At 45.4% G+C, this 19,810-nt stretch overlaps 1 protein-coding gene across 1 annotated transcript in view; it reads right to left on the bottom strand.

Annotated features, from left to right (window-relative positions):
• ITGA11 (integrin subunit alpha 11) overlaps positions 1-19,810 on the bottom strand; it is an 86,690-nt gene that overhangs the window by 8,794 nt on the left and 58,086 nt on the right. Inside the window, exons 18-23 of the mRNA XM_033167500.1 lie at positions 19,442-19,552; positions 18,434-18,519; positions 16,895-17,102; positions 9,577-9,675; positions 4,371-4,447; positions 493-582 (exon numbers count right to left, since the gene is read on the bottom strand). Coding sequence (XP_033023391.1) covers positions 493-582; positions 4,371-4,447; positions 9,577-9,675; positions 16,895-17,102; positions 18,434-18,519; positions 19,442-19,552 — 671 coding nt within the window. The remainder of the gene's footprint in view (positions 1-492; positions 583-4,370; positions 4,448-9,576; positions 9,676-16,894; positions 17,103-18,433; positions 18,520-19,441; positions 19,553-19,810) is intronic.

A 19,810-nucleotide genomic window follows, 5' to 3' on the forward strand; every position in this document is an offset into this window, starting at 1 on the left:
TTTATCCCATGCAAAGGTGGTCACACCTTGGCTAGAGGTGAATTAGGAACAGCTTAAGGGCTCCAATCAACACACCAAACAGTAGTACCTTATAAGAAGCAAGGTGTTTGAAATTGTTTTTAATATTGTTCTTAATATGCTCTAATCTGCACTGGGACCTTAGGGTGAAGAGCAGGTAATTCATAGTAGTAGTAGTGGCAGTAGTAAGTCCAGGATACACCTACATTTTTAATAATGCTGTGTGAACTCAGATTAAAACCCCCACACTGGAAACATAGTGAGTGCTCATTAAACAGGAGCATGAATGCACACAGCGGGTGGAAATTTCAGTGTTAACAATTGCAAGATACGGACCCCCATAGAACCCTACAGGTTGCAAGGTTTTTAACTGCAGTCCTCTCGCATAAGAGATGTTCTGGAATGCTGTTTGATTATTGAAGTGTTAACAAATCAAAGTGCTATAAAGACTCCACTCAAGGCCATCAGAAGTACCTGGTGAAAAGCAGGTCTGTTTCATACTTCAGCGGAAACTTTAGGAGGGCAGAATTGTCCTCTTTGGTGTTTTCCTGTTCCTCGCTGTCACTAGAATACAGACGAACCAGAAGCTCATTTAGGTGACACAGCAGGAATCAGAAGTCATCAGATTAACAGGGAATGGGCTAATGTTGATGAGAAGGCCAAGGCCCCTTCAAACTGGTGCTTTTTTGAAGGTGTCTTCTACAACATCATTCAGCCTGGACACTGAGGTCCAGTGCTGAGGGCCTTCTGGAGGTTCCCTCACAGCGAGAAGTGAGGTTGCAGGGAACCAGGCAGAGGGTCCTCTTGGTAGTGGCACCCACCCTGTGGAACGCCCTCCCGTCAGATGTCAAGGAAATAAACAACTATCTGACTTTGAGAAGGCATCTGAAAGCAGTCCTGTTTAGGAAAGTTTTTAATGTTTGATGTTTTATCGTGTTTTAAATATTGTGTTGGGAGCGCCCAGAGTGGCTGGGGGAACCCAGCTGGATGGGAGGGGTATGTTTGTATAATTTATTTATTTATTTATTTATTTATATTATTATTTTTCTATCCCACCTTCCCTCCAAAGAGCTCAAGGTGGTGTAAGTATTTCTTCTCCCCTCCTCTCCACTTTAGCCTCACAACGACCCTGTGAGGTAGGGTTAGACTGAGAGACTGTGACTGGCCCCAGGTCACCCAGGGATCTTCCTGGCCAAGTGAGACTAGAACCCTGGTCTCCCAGGGTACAGCTACAGGATTTCAGCAGGAAGCTGCGAAATGTGCACAGAGGGGAAATGGAGCAGTAGGTCTGCCCCAAAACTGTTCCAGGAGCAAAGAGCATTGAAAATGGGATGGAGGAGAAGTGTGCAGATGCCACCATGAGCACAATTATTTGTGAATGCGCATGGAGGGGCTGTAAGCAGCTGCCTGCTCAGATTCAGCTGCATGAGAAAAGTTGTGGACCTGGGCTGCTTACAAGAAGTTCCTACTGAATGAGATTAGGAGCTGTTGGCACTTATAAATACACACACACACACACACACACACACACACACACACACACAGCGCTCAGTTTTTCTTCTGTGGCATCAATGCCAGGGTTGGCGCTGGTCCCCTTTCCAAGAGTAGCAATTTCTCTTACTTATGCTCTTGGTGACTTTGGCAGCAGGCAGAACTTTCCCCTTGCCACTCGCCAATACTATGTTGGCCTAGCGGGATATAGAGACGTATAAAAGGGGATTTCTGGCTGACACAGCATGATTCACGAGCTGTGCAAAGTTAATCCACTCTGCAGTTGAAGTGAACAGAAATTTCTGTCATTTTCCAAGTGCTCATCTTACCAATTTTTGACACAGCTCTGGGTTCTCTAAGCACTCTCTCTCTCTCTCTCTCTCTCTCTCTCTCTCTCTCTCTCCCCAAGTTTAAGGAACTTCCACCCACATGTGAAACATCGCCTCCACTGCCATTTCTGTGATAGCAATTTAGCATCCGTACCTTAAACACACCTACGGGGAAGTAATTATTTGAATTCTCTCTCTCCCCCCCCCTTTTAGCAAAAATTCAAAACTGAGAGATGGTGACTGACCCACCATTGAACCCATAATAAGGTACTGTGTGGAAGTTCCCTTGGAATGGGGATATTTACATTTTTAAGGGATGGAATGTGAGGTCTTTCTCCTCCCCTGACCCGATTTCTCCAGCGGGTTTGGCACAATGCTGGAAAAGGTGCCTCTGCCATCATACGGGCAACGGGAGGGAGCTGTGATTCACAAGTGCAACTGTGGGTTTTCTAACCACCAAAGTTAGCTTTGTTTTCATAGCGCCTGGGGTCTCTTAGGAGCGAGGGAGACCTGGCAGGTTTCACAAAGGCTCAAATTTTATAAGCAACATTTATTGGGCTTGTGTGTGTGTGTGTGTGTGCGCGCGCGCAAACAATGACAGCCTCTGTATATTTTCACAGCACAGCTAGACAATGCCCCCCGCCAAAGATATTTACTAGCATATGTATACATAAATGTATGCAATTTTCACAGTTTGCAGGAACCGAGGATTTACCATATATACTTGAGTATAAGCCTAGTTTTTCAGCACACTTTTTGTGCTTTAAAAGCTGCCCTCGGCTTATACTCAAGTCAACCATTCCTTAAGAAGTGTACAAGAACGGCGGTTCTTTACTCTCCCCAGGCAGCTTGTTCCATTCCTGAACTGCTCACATAAATGCAAACTTTAGACCCCAGAAGGCAGAAAGCCTATCAGTTAAGGAAGTATTAAAACCCCACAGGTGCTCATTTTCCCTGGCTCCTGCTTAAACAGGACAGGATCCCAGCCTTCTCTGTATAACACAAGGGAACATTGCGCTGTGAGTTAAACCACAGAGCCCTAGGGCTTGCTGATCAGAAGAATGGCGGTTCGAAACCCTGCGATGTGGTGAGCTCCACAGCAGCAAAGGAGGAAGAGGAAGGAGCAGCCCAAAGGGCTGCTTTGGGCTGCTCGTTCCTCCTCTACCACAGTGGCAAAGGTGAACCGGCTTATACTTGAGTCAATAAGCTTTCCCACATTTTTGTAGGGAAATTAGGTGCCTCGGCTTATATTTGGGTCGACTTATACTCGAGTATATACGGTAACTTGTGCTGGACAAGAGTTCACTCATGTGAAGGATGAGGAACAGCATCAGGGCCGCACTGTCTAAATCAGGCATCCACAAACTGCGGCCCTCCAGATGGTTTGGCCTACAACTCCCATGATCCCTAGCTAACAGGACCAGTGGTCAGGGATGGTGGGAATTGTAATCCAAAACATCCGGAGGGCCGAAGTTTGGGGATGCCTGGTCTAAATGGTCACTTTGCTGTCTCTGGCATGGGGACATCGAAGCTTACTTCCGTCCCTTTGTCAGTGATGCAAGTTTGGGTGGGTTGGGACTCCTACAGGTATTGCTGGGCCTTGAAGCCATGCCCCTCATCCACTAGCCATGCCCATTCAGTTCCCTCTCACCTGTGACCCCCTCCCCCCTTTTAAAAAAGGAATAGAATTTGAAATAGAAGAAACAGGCCAGAATACGTGGGGGCTATTTAAGTGCCTAGGAGAAAAGGCAAGATAGAATTGTAACAAATAAGCTATCTTATTTGTTTGGTGAATTAGTTGTTTCATAAAATGTATGCAGAACTTGATTGTAAATGAAATGATATTAAAGCAGTTTACAAAAAAATGAACAAAAAGATTATCAGTTTTTTTAAAAAAAAGCAGTTAAAAACCATTATATAAAACTTAAAGACACATACATCACACTTCAAAAATAATTGAAATCATCAATAAGCCAAAAACCAGGTTTGTACGTATGTCAACATTCTGCATGTTTGGAACAGAAATGTTTTCAGAAGTCACCTGATGTCAATAGGCAGGGAGTTCCAAAGTATGCATGCATGTGGTGGAGAAAATTCACAGAGAAAAGCTTTCCTGCCTCTCTCATAATGCCCTAGAAACCCGTTCATCTTACTTGGATGGCAAATAATTTCTGTGCACCCAGAGCATTGTGGAGTTCACAGAGCTATTGAATCGTTGAGGTTTTAGCACCTGCAATTTCATTCTTTTAAATACACCATTCACCAACTGCTGAGCCTTTGGGAAGAGGTAGGCTAGACACTCAGATAAATAGGTATACATTTCGGAAGCCTCCCTGCTCTGACTCAGAATCATCAGAGAGGGAAACAGCCTGGGGAAGAACGGGATGCAGGCAGTGGTGGTGGGGAGGGGGCACTGACAACAGGGAGAGAGGAATGGGACTACCAAAACTAAACAGAAGTCAAGCAGGGTGCGGAGGGATAACAAGTGGATGTAAAAAATAAAAAAGGGAGAAAAATAATGTTATTGCTGACCTGTTGGCAGTCAAAGAGATCTCCAGATTTTGGAGGAAAATAGATTTGCTGAACTCGAAATCCAGGCGAAAAGCCACCTGCAGAGATTGAAAACAGACAGATGCATTAAGGAAAACAACTCCGGAACATTTCCCACAGCCATCTGGAGCAAACACTAGACTGTCGGGACAAGAGTCTTGTAGCCAACGTTTAGTCATAAAACTGAATTGAAATTAATGGACTCGACCAACTTAGGTTAGGCTAACATTTCCATCAACTCAGTTTGAAATCGGCAACCTATCAAAGGTCCATCAGTCACCCCTGGTGTATGACGTGAAAGTCGTAGAAACATTCAAAGTATCTTATTTCTGAGCCAGACCCATCGGGCTCCATCTAGCTCAGCACTGTCTACACTGATCGGCAGTAGCTCTTCAGGTTCATGCCTGGAGTTGCCAGGGATTGAACCTGGGATCTTCTGGGTGCAAGGAAAATGCTCTGCCACTGGGCTATGGACCTGCTCCCTTAGTTTTACTTTTCTGATTGCAACAGCAATTGGAGAGGTACCGGTACTTAGCAAGTCTGATTAGTTGCATTGCGTTGCCCAGTTCACTTACACTGGGGGTGTTGCCTTGCTGAAAGTGGGAGGTTGGCTGCCAAAAAAAGACGCTCTAACTACATTTTTTATAAAAAGCCCCAGGTTTGTGCACAGCTGATTATAATATTAAAATTCCCCTCCTTGGGCTCCGAGGGCTGGATTTTCCATTTTTAGCTTCTATTTGCTTTGGCAGAGCCGTACATATTTGAGGCCATACAGATGCATTATGATAGTATTTCATGGTCCAAAAGCACACAGGGCTGCTTTATTGCAAGGGCTAAATCTTAGCGCAGTGATTAGATCAAATCCATCACCGTCAATCCCTTGCCAAGCAGAGGTTTCAATCTTAACATTTTCTTTAGAATCTGGGAAGCCTCTCATTGCCTTCGACTTCTTCTCTGTCTGCTTGTAGATCTTCCAAGGCTTTCATTCCAGCCTATAGTGGATATGAGGGATAATTTATTTTCTAGGTAGATCATCTATGACAGCACAGTGAAACTTCTTCTGTTTAAGGAGTCAGGAGAGTTAGGATGGGAGAGTTCTGCTGCCCAACGTGGAGCCCTGAACATCCTCTCAGTGTGTCTGCTGAGGAATCCTGATGGAAGTTGTTATGAAAATGAAATAATGAAGATGTCTCCTCCTGGGCCAGGCCAGTGGTCCATCTTGGGTAGGATTGCCTTCTCTGACTGGCAGGAACTCTCCAAGGTATTCAGCAGAGAGAATACCTTGCTTTGCTTATTTGGAGATCCAAGGGACCCTTTGCTTATTTGGAGATCCAAGGGACTGACCTTCTGCGTGCAAGGCAGGTGACCTAGAAGCTTCTCTTAAACCGCCAGTGTGCTTTGCATACGGACTTGAGCTTGCATAGCTAAGAGCATGATGAGTGGGGAAGCTGCCAAAAGAGGGGAACAGGCTAGTGTTGGCACTATGAGATTTATAGGTTTTAAGTAATTCTGGTGCCCGCCAGACATTTTTGACTGCAGCTCCATCAGCCTCAGTTTCCTATAAGTTTGCTTTACGTTATGGAATGGAACAAAGACTCAGCCTACTAGAGAACGATAAGGGGAAAAAAAATAATACTCAGTGCATAGTTAAACTATGGAACTCCCGCCAACAAGAGGCAGTGAGATGGCCACTAACTTGGATGGCTGTAAAAGAGGATTAGACAAAATCATGGAGGAGGAGGCCATCAATGGATACTAACCATGATGGCTATGCCTTGCCTTCACAGTTGGGGGCAGACACAGGAGCCAACTCCTAGTTCCTGAGGGGCCTTCAGCCCCCCTCCCATTAAAATATTTGAGGGAACCAGCCCCCTCTCCTAGTCAATGGGCATTGCCATTCAAATGGTGTGCATCATGTGGTCGATTATGCAGGGTGAGGCTTACCTCCCCCCCCCTAATATTTTATTCAAGTTGACACCACTGGAGGCAGAAATGCATCTTAATACCAGTATCTGGAAACAACAGGAGGGGAGAGGGCTCTTGTGCTCAGGTCCTGCTTGTAGGCTTCCCATTGGGGAATCTGCTTGGCCACTGTGAGACCACGATGCTAGACAGGATGGGTCATTGGCCTGATCCAGCAGAGCTCCACGTACGTTCTTAATACAATCTACTTAGAGGTGAGAGGTGTTATGACAGCTGTCTTCCAATATCTAAGGGGTTGCCCCATGGAAGGTGGAGCAAGATTGTTTTCTGCTGCGCCAGAGGGGAGGACCCAAACCAATGGATTCAAATGACAAGAAAGGAGAATCTGATTAAACATTAGGAAGAATTTTCTGACAGTAACAACTATTCAACAGTGGAATGGGCCACCTTAAAAGGTGGCAGACTCTTCTTCTTTTTTTTAAAAAAGGTTTTATTTATAATTTTCATGTATATATATATATATATTACAACAATTATTCAATCATAATTTTAACATTTCAAACTCCGACCCCCTTCCCCCTCTTTCTGTGGTGGAAGGCGGTGGACTCTTCTATATTGTAGGTTTTTAAAGAGAGGTTGGATGGCCACCTGTCAGGGATTCTTTAGCTGTGATTCCTGAATTGCCAGGGGTTGGACTAGAGGACCCTTTGGGTCCCTTCCAACAACTCTACAATTCTATGATTCTATTCTCATTCCATACTGCAGTCACATCTGGATTTGGGCTTTTGGCCAGAAGCTTTAACTGAAATGAACTATTCCTTGGCATAAACAAGCCATAAAAGGTAAAGAGGAATCCATCGGTCATGGCTACCAAGAACTATAAAGCGTGGAATCTTTGAACACTTGTGTCTCCCCAAACATCCTTCCCCAAATACACAAGAAGATGGTCTTAAACTCCAACAGCTCCAAGAATCTAACGTGGGGCTAAAAGTGCCCTTGCTGAAAACAGGAGAAATATGAGTCTAATATAATCCCCAAACCCAGTGGTTGCAAAACAGGAAAAAAGGTGACTCATACAGCAGCAAAGGAATTTGGGGGCTAAATTACCCAAAAGCCACTGTCAAAGTGCTCCAGAGGATTAGAACAAATGTTTTTGGAATCAGCCTTCTGGTTTTGACTGCCCAAACAAAGGCCTCTGAGGATTCTGGGCCATATTTAGGCAGCTGAAATTTCTTTGCTCACTGGTTGCTTCCTAACTTGGCTTCTGCAGCCTTGAAAAAGCAAATATTCCAATTGTGTGTGTGTGTGTGTGTGTGTGTAGTCCTTAACATCTCAAACTGAGCTGGTAAAGCAATGGATTAGGGTGGATGATGAAAGGATGAATCTACTTAGAGCAACATAGCTCCATTAAATTCTGGAGAGGGCTAACCTCCTACCCTTAAAGGTTGCACTCTGGAAAGACCATCTCTCTTACACGTGTCCATGGCGTGGTGCTTGCCAGCACCCCAGCCCGAATGACTGCACCATTTTATAATATGGTCAGTGGCATACTGCTCCAGGGTTGTGGGGGGTTGAAGACCCGCTGCTATTTCTGCAGCAGGGTCCCTGTCTTCAGCATCCCAGAGGCACCCCAACAGCATAAAAGGGGAGCTTCTAAACAAAAGCATTTTATATTGGAAACTGCCTTGTGATCCTCAGATGAAGGGTGGTATAGAAATTTCATAAATGATGAAAAAATAATCATAGAATCGTAGAGTTAGAAGGGACCCTGAGTATCATCTAGTCTAACCCCCTGCAATGCAGGAATATGCAGCTCTCCAATACGGAGATTGAACCTGCAACTTTGGCGTTATCAGGACCAAACTCTAACACATCAGAGCTGTTTAGGAACACTGAAAACACAAGGCGTTTGGGTTTCAAGAGAATGGGGTGCAAGTTCTGTTACATGCAGTGGAACTTCAAAGAAAACACAACTTAAAGTCACTCTGAAAGGAACACTCCAATTCATGGGCAAAGAACATAGTTCTAGCTGAAGGGCAATTCATGGAGATCTGCACTGGTCATCACAATACATCCCTTATTATTATTATTATTGCATAATTATGAGATTATTGCATAATCTTAGAAGAAGAGGGACAGCTGTGACTATCATAAAGGGACCCTGCACAACAGAATGTGATATATCTGCAGATTAATATACAATGATTCCACAGAGACAGAGCTATCAGATTTCTGGCTTAGGGTTACCAGCAGAGAAAAGAACCAAGTTAGCAGTCAGAGGACAATGATGAAGAGACTTGTGGGACCAGCTGTGGAAGCTCTGTGAGCCTGATGTGTGTACAGGCGACCTGTGGAAACAGAGATATAGAACCTAACAAGGGCATCATCAGTGATGCCAGTGAGTCTTACAGTCTCAGAAACAGGTAGGGATAGTTGCCAAGTATTTCACCAGAGCCAGTTTGGTGTAGTGGTTAGGAGCGGCAGACTCGTAATCTGGGGAACCGGGTTCGTGTCTGCACTCCTCCACATGCAGCTGCTGGGTGACCTTGGGCTAGTCACACTTCTTTGAAGTCTCTCAGCCCCACTCACCTCACAGAGTGTTTGTTGTGGGGGAGGAAGGGAAAGGAGAATGTTAGCCGCTTTGAGACTCCTTCGGGTAGTAAAAAGCGGGATATCAAATCCAAACTCTTCTTCTTCTTCTTCTTCTACCATTCTCCAGTTTTGTAGAGTGCAGCTGGAGAGCTCCTTTGATGTTCAACGCAGGTGGAACACGGGAAATTGCCTAGTTCCGAGTCAGATCCATTGGTCCGTCTTGCTCAACATTGTCTACAGTGACTGGCAGCAGCTCTCTGGGATTTCTGGCAGGGTGTCTCTCCTAGCCCCACCTGGAGATGCTGTTGGAGTTTGAACCTGGGACCTTCTGCATGTCCCACTGAGCTATGGCCCTGGCGGTCAGTGGTGTTGCTCTGAAGCTTTTTGCTTAATTTTTAGGGTTACTTTCCCAGTATCAGGAATTGTTGCTGCCCCACGCCTTGGAAGGCAAGCTTGCCTTAGACTAGCTTGGAGCTCACAGCAGTTCTCTAACAAAGAAGAGGTGGTTGGGAGGCAGGTCAACAGCTCCTGTTTAGAGAAAGCTCCATGGTTTTTGCCTCACCTTGAGGATATCCCCGATAGCGGGCTGTGAGCTCAAGTTTGCCTCGGCTGCCTCCTTTTTCCTATTTTTGCTGGCGCTTGTTTTGTGCATAGGTGCCTCAGAGCCTCTTACCTTTGCTTTGGCTCGGAAGAATGGATAGCTGACATTGCAAACCCTCCGGTTCGGATGCTTCTCTTCAGACACGCACTCAATATTAATGTCCAGGTCATCCTGAAACGGAAGGGAAAGAATTGACACTAGCTTTGCATGGGAACTAGATTCAGAGCCCTCTTTACCATAGGGCTTAGTGGTGCGTCGTGCCAGGGTGCCGGCCTCTCAGGGGCACACCAACAAGTGGGGGAGCTGTGCGGCTTTGCCGGTGGCCTCCCCTTTTCCTGCATGCCCGCCAGCTGCGCCCCATCAACCATATGGCTGGTGGGCATGCAGCTTCCCTCCCAAGCCTCTGCGGGGATCGCTCTCCTCCTGAGGAGGCTAAGGAGGGGCGCAATTTCACTCCCAAGCCTCTGCGGGGATCGCTCTCCCGTAGCGGCATGGGGGAGAGTTGCGCGCCCCCCTGGATGGCCGGCAGTGCGCAGCTACGGCCACCCCAACACTATCCGTGGTAATTTGGGGGCGCTGGGTGGATATTTGTACCTCGGCGCCACATCTGCTAAAGACTAGATTGCAAGGAGGTCCCCCAAAGCATTTTGAAATGCAGTGCCATTGCCTGGTATACCACTCTACCTTGCATTTAATGAAACTACTTTGCTTCTTTCGGACATGATCTTAGCCTCACTCTGATATCTTGGAAGGACAGTTCTGGAAACTCACTGGGTGCTGTCTTGCCAGAAGGCATGTGTGCAGGTTGGCATGAGAAACAGTGCTTTGTAGGGAATGACCTTCACTAGCCAGTGTATTGGTCACACTGTCATGTTCCAAAAGAGGAGTCTAGTGATCGCAAGTGACTTTGATCACAAAGGCACTGTCCATTTAAAGCACACAGCACCCCCTATCTTCTGAAACAACAATGGGACACTAGCTCCACCCAAGGCATGCTGGAGAACAGCAACAACTGCCAAGAGATAGACACAATATGTTACAAGGACAGGTAGAAACACTACAGACAGAATAATTGCCACACACAGGAAGGAGAGAGTTTAAATGCTTCATCTGTAGGCGTAGAAATCATTCAACGTGTCAATACGACTGAAGGTCGTTAAAACTGCAGTTGCGATATAAGGGACTGGTATTTGGACTGGAGCGTAATTGGAATTTATAAGATTTTGGAACGCAGAAACAAAGTAAATCACTAAACCATCAATTCTAGCACACCGGGGTGGGGGGCACCTAAATTGTATAATTTGGCATCTCAATGATTGGTATTATTAACTGTATTATAATTTGGCATTGTTATAATGAGGCTATTCTTGGATTGTTGTAATTGAAAACTAATAAAAATTATTATCAAAATAAAGCACACAGCACCCCCTAAAGAATCCTGGGAACTGTAAATTTGTTAAGGGTGCTGAGAACTGTAGCTCTGTGAGGGCTTAACTACAGTTCCCAGGGAAGCCATGTGCTTTAAATGTTATTTAAATGTGTGGAGTGGATGTGACCACTGCTTTGTGAGGGAATCTGGAAATTCACACAGTTCCGTGGAGGTTTGTAATAAACCACTTGGGGCTGATGTATTTGTCCCTATGTGAAAGGTGATTTGCAAAAGCATTTTGACATGGAAGAAGAACACACACTCTGCTTCTGGATTCAAACTCAGAACCTCCCCCTCCTCACAGGAGATTCCTTTCATAATACAGTATGGAATAGCTGGGAGCCTCGAATCTGTTTTCATAAGTCAACAAAACATTTCCTTTACTTGCTGCCCCTGTGTTTGTTCTGGTTTCGCCTGTTCATGTTGTTCTTTGGTTAAGTTTGGAGTAATTCATCAGTAAAAAGAGAGAAGCTTTTTGCACTTTTCCTATTTTGTGGTTAATCGTCCCTGCAATTTTCCACTGGCAGAGCCTTTTAAACCAACACAAGGAAGACACTTGATGCTTGGCGGCTAGAGCAAGCTCAGCATATTTACTAATAAAGAGGGAGAGAGAACATGGCTTGTCCAAAGCTCGCGGCAAAGCGCTTACACACACTGTCAACACTTCACCATTCACTGCAAGTCTAGACAGCAACATGGGGAAGAAGACGTTTCAGAGGACCAGCTAGGAAGTCGTCACAGTTGGGAGGCATTCCTATGAAAAGAAATACAACCCGCTGTGGCTGGTGCTTGTTGGGACTGGTGGGGCAGAAGGCGGGGAGGTCAACAGTAGGTGGCGCCAGAGCCAATGACAGATGGGGCCACCCTGTGGCTGGTTGGTGGGACAGTGGCTAATTTGGCCCAATGGACGAAGCTCCTCTGAATATAATGTCCTGATGGATTATGATGATTATCAGTGCTTTTTTTCTTTTAAAAAAATGTTTAGGGGTACTCTCATTTTGCTACTCATATTGAAATACTGCCCCTCAAGGAGGCCAAACTTAGATTCACAAAGTGTTTAGGGGAATGCGTCCCCCCAGAAAAAAAGCACTGATGATGATAATGATGATGATTTATTTGCACCCCGCCCATCTGACTGGGTTGCCCCAGCCACTCTGGGTGACTTCCTGCATATATAAAAACATAGTAAAACATTAAACCTTAAAAAGTTTTCCTACGCAGGACTGCCTTCAGGTGTTTCCTAAGTGCTATATAATTACTCATATCCTTAACATCTGATGGGAGGGCATTCCACAGGGTGGGTGCCACTACAGAGAAGGCCCTCTTCCCTCTGCCAAGCACATCTGCCTAGCCCAGCAATGTATTTCTATCAGTAGCCAGTCAGATGTCTTTGAGAAGGCCTTGAAAAGGACATAAAGGTGATAGCCATCAGCCCTTGCCTCTCAGCAAACTGGAATTCAGAGGAATACTGCTTCCATATATGGAGGCTCCATTCTGGGCCATTGTGGCTAGTTATGAGGATCATCAAATACCACATTAATGAATCCACATTTAGGCTCAGCATAATGACTGCTATGCCTGCCTCAGTATCACAGCCGGTGGTGTTGCAGTGGCAGCATCACAAGCAAAAAATGGGGGGGGGGATTCCAGTGGAGGAGGAAGAGGAGTCAGCGACAGCTCATTCACGCTTCTCGAACCAATAAATGAACCAAAATGCAAAAAGAAGTAAAATTGAACATGAAGAAAGAAGAAACTGGACTGAGGGAATGTTGGGGGGGAGACCGGCGGCGGATGAGAAAGGTAAAGGGAAGGGTGATGATGGTCAGGAGTGGGGTGGGGTAAAGTATGAATTAAAGGGGATATTATAAAGGCTGACCACGGCACTCCGACACCAGAGGGGAAACGGACTATGAGATGGAAGAAATACTTAGGCATTGGTCAATATGTGTTGATTTTTTATATATTTGAAATTGGAATCAGAAGAAATATAGGCTACAGTATAACAAAGTTAAGAGAAGAGAGGATAAAAGAAGTGGAGATGTGGAATTTGATGTTTTATTTGATAATAATAAGATATAGGATTTAAGATATGTGGATTATAATTGTAAGATTAAGATTAGATGTAAGAAAGTAGATATTACAATGTTACAAAGTTACTAAAGAAGATTAGAAATGAACGCAAAAGAGAGGATGTGAGGAAGTCCCAAGTTTAGGATTAGAAAGAGGATAAGGATGAGTAATTAAGTGTTTTCTTTGTGTGTATTTTATGTGGTTTTTGTAGTGTATGTATTTGTGTTTTGTGTATTTTTGTTATTAAAATCCAATAAATTCTTTGGAAAAAAACAACAACGAAATGCAGCCATTCTTCAGAAGTTGTAGGTCTCCAAATGATGCAATGGAGCTCTCCAGCCAAGAGACATACACAAAAATGCACACCTTTGTGAAAACAGGACGCAGAGCTACAGAACATTTAGGGGAAATTGCTTCCCAAGGTGTGTATATTAGGCAAAACTTGGTGCAAATTTTAACAAATGGGTGAAGATGGAAAAATGAGAAAACAGAGAGAAAGCTGCTGGCCTCATGCATGGAGGCAGAGCAATGCTGTTCTATCCTAGTTGCAAAACAGGTAACAGAAAGAAGGTGTTGCAAAGGTGAGGCTGAGAGATGCAGTAGCAGGGTGCTTCATTGGGATTGCAGCTGACACCAAGGTGAATGGAGAACTGAACTGAATACTGGAAAAATACGAGAAACTGCGAGAAACCAAAATGGACAGATTCACTCCTCTCTACTTGAAATGAGATGAGCCACTGTCATGGCTCCGTGTTGCTTTTGCTGCTCTCAGCGGAGGCAATGTGTTGTGTATGGTTATAGCACCACTGTAAAAATGACAAACCCCAGAGAGCCAAGGAAGTGATAGAAAAGCTGCTTTATCCACAGCCCAGGCAAGCAACAACCAGGATGACAAAGGAGCTGACGTGGACACAGCCATATGAAAAATATAAATCAGGAACATTTTTTCAATAAAGCATTCCCAGACGCTGGCTGGCTTCGAGGGCTGGCTGTCAGCTGAGTCCTATATGATGTCCCCCAAGTGCTGAGCAGATGCTTGGCAAGCCCCCCACGCCTCCTTCCATCTTCCCTCCCGAGATCAGCCATTGCCGTGGCATCATCCATAGCCCAGTGCACAAAAACTATAGCTCATTCTCTGTTCTAAGCCCCCCCTTTCCAGAGAAGCAATAACTCAATGCAAAAAAAAAATCACCTCTGACTGAAACTTGGCCATCAAGGCAAGCGCAAAAGCAAAAGGAAGAGGGAGATGCTTTTGAAAACCACCAGGAAAATGGACAAAGTCGTTAATCATTGCCGTATATTGAAGTTAAAACACCCTCCTGGGGCAAGTAGCAATTGCTTCTGGGCAAGTAGATTACCAGCTTTTCCATGCGCAGCATCGTGTGGGAGCAAGAAAACCTGAGAGGGTGGAGGGGTGTGTGTGCATGTGTGCATGTATAAATATTATTTCTACCATGCAGAGCAGAGAAGGTCATCTCTGCTGGTTGGGTATGAGGATAGACACATAAACACACACACACACACACACACACACACCATCTGAGCTGTGCATTTAAATAGCACAAACAGCTGGAATTGGAGGGAACCACGCTACTCTCAAACATGAGAAGTGGACTAGGTGGTCAGAGGTCTGCTGTGCTTTTTATTTGTCCTGTTTTGCGCAATGAAAGCATCTGCAAGCAAATCTCATTGGCTCTGAGAACTCAGAAGGCACAGGAAATACTTTTGTAGCCTGTCTGTCTTCTTAAGCGGGGGGGGGGGGGATAATTATGGAGGGCAGAGAGAGAGATTTTTTTTTAAAGGATTGAACCTGGAAGCACTCTGATTAACTCTTCCATAAAAATTAAGAGTTTGGGTTTAAATCAATCAATCCTCAAGGGACCTCAGTGTCTCTATTGAAACAGTTTTCCTGATGAAAGACATCACTTTGTTGCTCAAAAGGATAAGGAGAAATGCATCACAGCCTGTAACAGATCAGATTGAGGGTCCACTAATATCAGCCAACTGCTAGATGCACAGGCCTGTTGGGCATATCCTCATTTGCTCCCAGCAGCCGCTACTCAGAGAAGGCTGTTCCTCCACCATGAGCTAAGTGAACTCCAGCTGCTTAGCCCCATCCCCTGGCCTCAGAGGATCTCAACAGGAACAGTTTCCTGGGAACTGCCATAAGAATGTAAGAAGAGCCTGCTGGACCAGACCAACGGCCCATCTAGTCCAGCATCCTGTTCTTACACATGTAAGAATCCTGTGGGAATCCATGCAAACAGGATTTGGGCACAATAGCGCTCTCCTCTCCTGTGGTTTCCAGCAAGTGGCACATCAAGAAGTGTCTCCAGCATGTGCTGCTAGAGCTGCAGCTGCTCTGCCCAACTCCCTCACATCGGGGGACTTCATTGTATGCTCAGTCAGGGTTTTAAAAACCCTAGCAGAGCTTTAGCCCCATCCCTGAACTGATTTGGTGGGGCAGGTGGTCACCTGGGTCAGGTTGGCTCAATTTGGGGGGCTGTGTGCAGCCTCCATAGCTGCTCAAGGCCACCTCAGCTGCCTGAACTGGTGGATAACAGGCCAAGGAAGCCATGGTCCTTCAGGAATAGGACAGGTCAAAGGGTTCTGCTAGGAGAACAGTGCCACATGGAGAGCGAAGGACAGCCTGGCTGATGCATTACAGATGCTTTAGATTCTGATGGTGGGACTGTGTTTTACAAGGAAATGCATTTAATGAAAACCTGATGGCCACTTCTTCTAGATGGAGCGACTCTGGAAGAGGAAGACTTGCACGGCAGAAGCAGCAGGGATGCTCCAAACTTTTGCCACCCACCATCTTTCCCCTGAAACTCCTCCACCTTTCTCCTGCCCTGGAATGCCAGAAGTGGGTACGCAGTAAAAACATGTGTCTCAAATGAGGACGGATGACTTTGGCAAGGTTGTTTTTTCATTATTATTTTTCTGAGGCTAAATTCAATTTCCGCTACTTCTGCATCAGTTTGCAATTTTTCTTTTACGAAAAGTTAGCATGCGGGTTGCGGGGGCATGGTAAATGCACAGTTGCAGTCAACATCATGTCCTGCTTGGTCCTTACTTCCTGTGATGCAAAAGCTCATAAGACCATTAAGAAGAGCCTACGGGATCAGACTAATGGCCGAACTGGTCCAACATCCCATTCTCATAGTGGCCAACCAGATGCCGATTATGGGACACCAGCAAGCAGGACCTGGGCATAAGAGCCCTCTCCCCTCCTGTGGTTTCCAGCAACTGGTATTCAAAAGCATTACTGCCCCCAGCTGTGAAGGCAGAGCGTAGCTATCCTGGCTAGAAGCCATCTATAGCTTGTATTCTCCATGAGTTTGTCTAATCCTCTTTTAAAGGCATCCAAGTTGGTGGCCAGCACCAACTTCCTGTGGAAGTGAGTTCCATAGTTTAAATATGCGCCGCTTGAAGAAAGCCTTTTTCAAAATTAAAAAGTCCTAAACACTGCAACCTTTCCTTGTGGGGGAATAACAGAATCATAGAAACATAAAGTTGGAAGGGTTGCAACCCCCTGCAATGCAGGAATTACAGCTAAAGAATCCATGACAAGTGGCCATCCAACCTCTGCATTAGCTACCCCTTCCACTTTGGTGTCTTCTGCAAATTGGAACGAACAGCCCCTCAATTCCTTCATCCAAGTTATTTATAAAGGTGTTGAACAGGCCCAGTACAGAACCGGATGAGGAGCCAATAGAGAGCAGAGAACCCACCATTTGCTTGTTCTTCCTCTTGCTTTGAACATAGCCAAAGGAACATTGTAATATTATTTTTAACCTCTTTTGCAAGTCTGACCCTGCAACTGTTGGCTACTTGTGTACACTCCTCCTTTGTGATTTCTCCTTCTTCCATTCAGAGACTCCTTACCTTCTGGATCAAGCTGGCAAACTTCAGGTTCCTCGAGAACGAAATGTTTAGAACGGTGTTATATGCATTTTCTCCTCTGTTCTCCAGCGTAGCTTCCACCGCCACCCTCCTCCTGGCACTTTCTATGACAAAAATGGAGGTGTCAAAAGACAGCGTGTAGGCGGAGCAATCCGAATGCGACTTTCTCAGGACGCGTCTGCAATACTCCCTATGAAAAGAGCAAACGTTAAAGCAGCAGCCCAAGGAGAAGCGTCCACCCTCCCTGCAACTGCGCACGAAGGAGACTCCCCACAGTCTCCCAGGGGGCAGCCTGTTAATGCCCAAAGTGCCTTGGTCACACTGCAGTGCCAACAAGAAACAGGCAAGGTCCCAGCGCTAAAGCAAGAGGCTGAACAGTGAAGCACATAAGACAATGGACCTGGAAGGAAGGCATTCATATTCTACATGGCATTCTTATCAGACGGGGTCCTGTGGGGTCTCTTAAACTAGAAAGGGTTTATTTATTTTCACGAGCTCAGTATAGAGACAAGGCCAAATTACACATGTTAATCACACATTTATTTATTTTTTAAAAAAAGCTTTCTTGCAATGCCAGCCCTGGGAAGTTGGTGGGATTCCACAAGATGGTCTTCACAGTGGTGGCACCCCGAGGCTGGAACTCCCTCCCTGGGGAAATACAGTTGTGTCTCTCATTGCTGTCCTTCAGCACCACTTAAAGATGGTTACAGTGGTAGCTTGGAAGTCGAATGGAATTTGTTCCAGAAGTCCATTCAACTTCCAAAACATTCGGAAACCAAGGTGTGGCCTCTGATTGGCTACAGGAAGCTCCTGCAGCCAATCGGAAGCCGCAGAAGTCCTGTTGGACGGACGGCTTCCAATGGGTGTTCACAAACCGGAACACTCACTTCTGGGGTTGCAGTGTTTGGGAGCCAAAATGGACAAGTACAAAGGTGTTCGGGATCCAAGGTACAACTGCATTTGTTTAGCCAGGTCTTTGGGAATTAAGCATCCCATTCTAGGCTGTAGTTTTAAAGAAAAATGGGGTTTGTGTGTGAAGTATTTTAGGATGGTGGTTAATTATACTGGACACTACCCATTGGTTTCAACTGGAGGAACAGAAATCAAACAAATAATAAAATTATAATGCTGTTGCCACTTGTAGTCTGAGAGAAAAGTAGCCAGGGTCCCCCAGATCTTATGCTGTGCTTCCGATCTGTGTTCCCAATCTGTTTCCCAACCCAAATCCCTCCCCTCCCCTGCTTTGTCCCCAAAGGTACTGCAAACAGGAGGAAAAGAAATGGCCAAATTCAGGATGACATCACAATAACCTATAAGATAAGTGTGAGCAATCTTTGGCCCTTCAGGTGTTGCTGAACTACAATTCCCATCCTCCCTGGCCATGGGCGATGCTGGCTGGGGCTGATGGCAGTTGTAGTTTGGTAACATTTGAAGCATCAAAGGTCCCCCACTCCTATTCTAAGAGTGGTAACCCTGCAATCTGATTTCCCAAATCCCTCTCACTCCAAATGAGCTACTCACATGGCAGTTGGGATATCAGTTTTAGCATCAAGGACCAAATTAGGGATGCAATGCTCATCCTCGTTGCATCCGTTCCAGAAAGGTACCTAAGAAGCAAGAAGGAAAAGTATTTATTTCCCAACCTTTGCCCTAAACTCCCAGGATAGTTTTTATATGGAAGGATAAAGAAGCTGTCTATAAACTAGGCACCCTGGACAGTTCTGGGTAACCCGAATTACAATACAATACTTTTTTAAAAAAACCATCGAAACAATATGTAGGATTTGATGTTGTGCCAGGCATGACGCTGTGCAGAAAGGTTGACCACACACATAATACATCTGCTGGCTTTCTGGTTGTCCCAACCAATATGTGAAGCCCAGAGAGGCAATTTAGTTAGCTCTTACGTCTCAGCGTCTGGATTGAAAAATGAGGACCAGGTGACTTCCATAAACAACAGGCTTGCCCTCCTTTCATATGTTTAGGCAGCCTTGCAAGTTATTACTGTTTGATTTATACAACTTTCAAACCACTTTTTTGCTGTAAATATGCATGGGATCCAGTGTGGTGTATTGGGAAGAATGTCAGACTAGGGTTCAAATTCCCACAAGACCAAGAAACTCACTGGGTGACCTTGGGTCAGTAACTACCTCTCATCCTAACCCACCTCACAGGGTCGTTGTGAGGATGAAATGGGGGAGGAAGAGAGCCATGTACACCCACCTTGAGGAGGAAATGCAGGATATAAGTGTAAAAAATAATAAGTAAAATAATAAAAAACAACAACACATCTTGGTTCCTGGTCTGCTCTTTCACATTCCTCTGCCCCCTACACTTCACTGACCTGCCATCCCCCCCAATCCTCTTACTCTCAGGCTCCTGGCCCCGGAAGGCCAGACCCTTGTCCTGAACATTTCTTGGACACGGCCTATGTGGGAAAGCTCCCAAACAGATCAATGGACAAAATTCACTGCAATGTTTTCAAGGCTGCCTCTCCACCCTCCCTCCAATGTAACAACAGTTACGCACAGCAACTTTCAGCGAGGTAGGCCAGCCGCCATCCATCACCGGTCCATTGTCAGGGCTACCCAGGGCATAATCGACAGAGAAAGTCACTGGCTTCACATAATCGGCTGTGTCCTAGGATAGGAGAAAGTAATTGCCATTATCCTCAGTTTTCACTTTTGCAACAACAGCCTAACAAGCATAAGATGAACGGGAAAAGTTTCTCCTTAACTATTCATCAGAGTTGTAAAAAGACATGCAATCCGGTTGCCTGTGGCAAGTAGACATTGTCTCAAAGTACCTATACAGGAAAACTCACCTAAACAGGTATGTGTGAGCACAGTGGCTCATAAGTATTTCTGTAGTTGCTGCATGATTATTACCGTATTTTTT

Source organism: Lacerta agilis, chromosome 13 (genome assembly GCF_009819535.1).
Source record: "Lacerta agilis isolate rLacAgi1 chromosome 13, rLacAgi1.pri, whole genome shotgun sequence".
NCBI classification, from domain to species: domain Eukaryota; kingdom Metazoa; phylum Chordata; class Lepidosauria; order Squamata; family Lacertidae; genus Lacerta; species Lacerta agilis.